We start from the raw sequence: 6,000 nt of genomic DNA, 5'->3' as shown, positions 1-6,000 counted from the left end.
TGATGTTTCTGGACTTACACTCAGCCATTTACACTGCTGTATAGAGAAGTTACTGCCACTATTGGTCCATGCTGAACACACCCCTTCCCCATTGCTGTCATGTGACAACACAGACCTCTGACAGCAGGCCTGCTACTCTATTCTAGCCTGTTGTACTACGCTACTGCATTATGGGAATCTGCAGTTATATCCTGTATCTACAAACTGCTGCTGTGTTATCAGGTTTATGCAGTTACTATACATTATACTCCACATGCTAAATGCTATACTGTACAGTAACTTATAATATGACATATTCAGCTGTTTCTCATTGTTTGTTTCATCTGTTCTACATGTTATTTAGAATTTAAACAAAAATCATTATTTTGGGGGTGTGGAACCAATTGTCTGCATTTCAGTGATTTCTTATGGGAAAATTTGCTTTGGTTTAAGAGTGGATTTGGATTACAAGCACGGTCCCGGAACTAATTATATTCGTAATCCAAGGTATCACTGTACTTTTGTTTCATAAGCCTTCCAGACTTCATTTACTTTATAATTCTGACACAATAGTAGTTGGATTATTTTATTACAGCATGACGACCTATTAAAAAAAGCCCCGCACTATAACAAGCAGTTGTTTAAATTTTGCACATTTTTGGATTTCTTTATTATTAGAGTACACCTATCCCATATGGACAAAACCAAGCCCACTTGTGGTGACCAATGGCCATAATATTTTGCCGTTTACCAGCAAGAACATGGACCAAATTGGGTGAGCCCATTCATCGGCAACAATGGAACCATTAGGGCCTGTTCAGACTACGGAATTAGCCCCGAAATCCTGTGTGGAACCCCTGTGCGCGGACTTGGCGCTGAAACCACCCTGCTATCTTTTTGAATGGGAGGGCTCGTGCACCTCCGCTCTCCGCTGAAAGAATTGACATGTCGGCGCCCATTCCGTAGTGTAAACGGGCCCTAATTTATATACAGTACACCAAACATATACATCTCTGCTGGATCTGGGCAGTTAATATTCTTATATACAGATGCAACCACTGACATATATGTGGTGGTGACACAATATCACACACAATAGACAGTACATGTATAGTCTTTTACATCTTCTTGTATATGATGAGATTGATGATGCTGCATAACTCGGCTAGGATAGGATATGTACATATATAGCTGGAATCTTTATTCTCTGCCCGGTATCAATTTAAACTTCACTTTTTACATGATGAAGTACAATGAAGAATAAGCCAGTTAATATGAAGACGGATAATGTGATTCGTAGTATGTTCTGCAATGTGTGGTTCTTCTTTCCACCTACAAAAAGAACACGTGAGGTTAGATAGATGTGAAGTATTACGGATGTAATTAAAGATAAAGATATATATGAGGGGTTGCTCATAAGTCTTTGGCGTTACTCAGAAAGAAACGAGATAGGGAAATGAAACTTTACATTTATTCCACATACTCTCCACTCATGTCAACACACATCTTACATCTATATTCAAAGTTCTGTAAGCCTTTAAAAAAGCAGCTATGGCATCAGAAATGGTGTGGAATTTGGTTCCCTTGAGGTGTTTCTTCAGCTTTGGAAACAGATGATAGTCAGGGGAGACTAGATCTGGTGAATAAGGTGGGTGGTCAACCAGCTGTAGGCCTAGCTCCACCAGTTTTGGCATGGTTGCTTGTGCAGTTTGACATGGTCTTGCAGGAACAAGGTTCCTTTGGAGAGCTTGCCGCACCTTTTGGCCTTTAAAGCTGCCTTTAATTGGTCCAAAAGTTCAACATAATACCTTGTGTTGATGGTGGACCCATTTTGAAGGTAGTCCACAAGCAGCATACCCTCCTTATCCCAGAACCCAGACGCCATCACCTTAGTGGCTGATTTTTGCAACCTAAACTTCTTTGGACCAGTCACTCTTTTGACTGCTCCTTGGTTTCATCCATAGTGACCAGTCGATCCAGGACGTTCTTATCAGTCCGGAAAACAATGACAAATGGACCGGGAAATTTTCACTCACATGCTTTTCTGATCTGTTGTCAGACATTTGGGGACCCACTTTGCAGATAGCTTCTTCATGTTCAATTGTTCATGAATAATGACATAAACACATTCACCAGAAATCACCAGGTTGTGCACAGCATCGACGATCTCCGGAACAACAATCGTTCTCAGTCATCCAGGACAATCCTTATCATTGGTGCTAGAGCGGCCTGTTTTAAATTTGGCAACCCAGCTCTTAACTGTAGAATCTGAAGTACATTGATCCCCCCAATGTCAGCGACACATCACCATGAATATCCTTCGTGGACTTTCCTTGCAGAAACAAGAATTGTATCACTCCTTTTCTCTCATTTGCTGTGAATATCGCCTTAGACTCCGCCATTTTGTTTTCCTGCACGCCTAGATCATTGTTGTCATAAGCTACATGCACAAAATTTGTAAAACATATATTAGACACATAAGGCTTTCTTGTGATGTAACATTTGTTACCATAGAACCAAAAAAAAAAAAAAAGAACACAAAGCCAAAGGACCATTGTATGTTGAAAATATTGTATCCTGGGGCATTTGTTAGTTCAGGGATCACTGTAGTTGATAATATAAGTATTGACAGAATCCGAGCCACCATGCTGTCCAAAAGGCATTTGTAGTAAGACAAACTTCTCACTGCCTGATTGATTAGGAAATTTAAAATGTAACTTTTATTTCTCACTTAAAATCTCAATAAACAAAAAACAAAATAGAAGCCAATTTAGGTTAATGTATGATATGTATGATAACTCTTCACGACCATCATCTAGTAACCTGCCAGTTTATTGTACTAAGTTTATAGTCCTGCTTGCCTAAGTCTTGACTGTAGTTATTGCACAGAATTAGTATTTTTTCACTAATATTACACCAGCATTTCTCTATTGCATCAATAGTTATTGCACCCATTTGTTTATTCTATTGCACATAACTTCCTTTCGCAACAATGTCCTTCAATAATAGTTTTTTGCATAGTCCCTTGTTTAGTCATGCATAATTTCTAGAGATGAGCGAACCTGGAGCATGCTCGAGTCGATCCAAACCGAAACTTTCGGTATTTGATTAGCGGTGGCTGCTGAACTTGGATAAAGCCCTAAGGCTATGTGGAAAACATCGATATAGTCATTGGCTGTATCCATATTTTCCAGACAACCTTAGAGCTTTATCCAAGTTCAGCAGCCCCCGCTTATCAAATGCCGAACGTTCGGGTTCGGATCGACTCGAACCCGAACCCGGTTTGCTCATCTCTAATAATTTCTTTTCCATGTTTTATTTTTTTCAATTTTTTCAATTTTTTTCAATTTTACTTCCCTTTATTTCCATGGAAGTCTATTCAGACATACACTTTTATAGCCCAACGCGTTTCTTGTACGATGAATCCTCAGGGTCCTGTCCCGATTGTCGTATTGGGACTCACTGCCCGGGGCCGGACATAATGAGAGGTAGCTGGGATCCCGCAGCTAACTCTTACTAACCCCTTAAACGATGTGATCTACAGCGATCATTGCATTTAAGTTGCTCAGTGAAAGATCAAGCATATAGAGATTATGGCGCAAAAAATTACACCCCAACCAGCCCTGTAGGTAGAAAAATAAAAGTGCTATGGCTATTAGAAGGCGGGGAGGAACATCGCATTAATTTGACCCGGGCAACAAAGGGCTTGGTCTTGAAGGGGTTAAATATAGTCCATGAGTCCGCCTTCCCTATCATAGAAACTCACTTTAACCACTCAGCAACTTCCTCCAGTTGCACCTGAGCTGTAATCAGCTTCTCTGTACGGGATCGTGGTCACATGACTCCAGTGCATCATGTTGCTTAGTTACCTGGAACGCATTCCAAGTCTCGCTTAGGAATCTGTTCCATCTTGCTTAGAACTTCTTGTAAAATGGTTGGTGGAGGGTAAGTGGAGGGTAAGTGGAGGGTAAGAGGGTAAGTCCCCTTTTTGTGCTGTATTTCTATAGAGTTCATTTAAAGCTCATATAAGAAATATGATCGTTCAAGCCCTCTGGTCTCATGGTATTAAGTCTGAACGTCCATTGAGCTTCTTTTTTCAACAACATTCAGTTGTAGTCGCCCTGGCACTTCGATCGCTCAATCACCTCTGTACCTGACATTTAAGTCCATCATTATTTCCCTCATGTACCTCGGTGAAATGCAATGCAACTGGTGTCTCTTTTGTTTTTTATATCACCAATGTGTTCACTAAATCTTTTTCACAGAGTTCTAAAGGTATTTCTTATGTATCCACATGGACATGTAAGTAAATGGACAACTCCTGTAGTTGAACAGTTTGCAAATTTTCGTGTTTCAAAGGTTTCCCCCGTACTAATACATGAGAATGTTTTACTTTGTTTGATGTATTTGCACATTGTGCAGTGTCCACACTTAACCCTTTGAGGACCAAGCCCAAAATGACCCAGTGGACCGCGCAAATTTTCATTTTTGTGTTTTTGTTTTTTCCTTCTCCCCTTCTAAGAGCTCTAGCACTTTCAGTTTTCTATCTTTAGTTGTACTTTGTAATAGTGTCTTTCATTCTACCATAACATGTATGATAGAACCCCAAAATTATTATTTATGAAGATGTAAATTGGTGAAATCGTAAAAAAGAATGCAATATGGTAACTTTTGGGGGGTTCCTGGGTCTGCGTAATGCACTATACGGTAAAAGTGACATGATACCATTATTCTATAGGTCAGCCCGAACACAACCATATGCAGGTTTACACAGATTCTTCAATGTTATTTTTTTTATCCTTTTTTGGGGGGCTATTAATTATTAATTAAATGGGCCTATTGTGACTATAGATGAGTGAACTTTTCAAAAGTTCCGACCGGATTTTTTTTAAATCGTTCGGTTCGACCGAATTTCGGATTTCTTCGGATTTCATAGTTTAAAGCATCTATATGATACGGGGGTAGTGTATTTGGTTGAATTTAGGGCTCTACATGTCAGTATCATCATTATCTTTTCAATATCTCAAATATCATCACAAGGATCCAACTATAGGAATTGTCTGTCTGTATAGCACTTTTTTTTTAATAGTTTTATGCTACACACATGCACTAGGTATATTTGTCTCTCAGGATAACACGTATCTGATAGACACTATCACAAGAATCAAACTATAGGACTTGTCTATTTGTAGAGCACATTTTTGTTCTGTGCACCCTTTGCTCTCCTATGCCTAATCTATCTATCTTTCGCCCTCTCTATATTTCTCTTTCAATTACTATATGTTTCTCCTCTCCGCTTTCCTAATCTTTTGGTTTTTGCTTTTCTACAATATCTTCTCAGTAGTCAGTAGTAGAGCAGCACCAGCAGCGTTTTGACAATGACGAGCTCTGTGCACTGCTAGTCTCCTTTCTCTCTCTCTCTGCAGACTGCGTCGTGTGATTGCTACAGCCTGCCATTAATGGTGAGGGCCCGACTGCTCATTGCAGCCGGCCCCAACCTGCTATGAAGCGTGTTCCGCCCTAGAACGCTCAATAGCACCTTAGACATCCTGGACATACAGTTAAGTCCAGGGTCGTCTGGTGACAGACTTCCAGAATGTAACTGTATGTCCAGGGTCATCTAGGGGTTAAAGGTGCCTTTCTGTTTCTCATTTATGGGTGTCTCATTGACTGGCATATAGCTGTGCACGAGCCTGTCTCTCAGATTTTTTCCCCTTCTATAGGTGATTTGTGGGTGTGTGTTCTGGGAGTAAATGAGTGATCACTTTATCTGATTTTAGTACTGGCCAGTATTGTGTCAGTATTTGTCTGACCGATGCCGCTTTTTCATCATATGTCCCTTATATACGCGTAACCACTTCTTGTTCTGGTTTGTTTGTGGATGTTAGCAATTCAGTTCTGTTTTTCTGTAACTCCTTCCAGTAAGCTGATCTCAACACTTTTTTGGGGTAACCCCTTTTTCAGCAGTCTTTGCTTTATTTCTACTGCTTTTGCTTTATACTTCCCCATGGTAGTGCAATT

At 40.0% G+C, this 6,000-nt stretch overlaps 1 protein-coding gene across 1 annotated transcript in view; it reads right to left on the bottom strand.

The window, feature by feature from the left end:
• Positions 1-583: 583 nt before the first annotated feature.
• The window catches only part of LOC138770425 (Fc receptor-like protein 5), a 36,908-nt gene continuing 31,491 nt past the window's right edge, over positions 584-6,000 (bottom strand). Inside the window, exon 15 of the mRNA XM_069949529.1 lies at positions 584-1,311. Coding sequence (XP_069805630.1) covers positions 1,202-1,311 — 110 coding nt within the window. The 3' untranslated portion in view covers positions 584-1,201. The remainder of the gene's footprint in view (positions 1,312-6,000) is intronic.

The sequence above is a fragment of the Dendropsophus ebraccatus genome, chromosome 13 (genome assembly GCF_027789765.1).
Source record: "Dendropsophus ebraccatus isolate aDenEbr1 chromosome 13, aDenEbr1.pat, whole genome shotgun sequence".
Lineage (NCBI taxonomy): Eukaryota > Metazoa > Chordata > Amphibia > Anura > Hylidae > Dendropsophus > Dendropsophus ebraccatus.
Note: the sequence above shows the minus strand (reverse complement) of the source record. Positions and strands in the feature narration are given on the sequence as shown.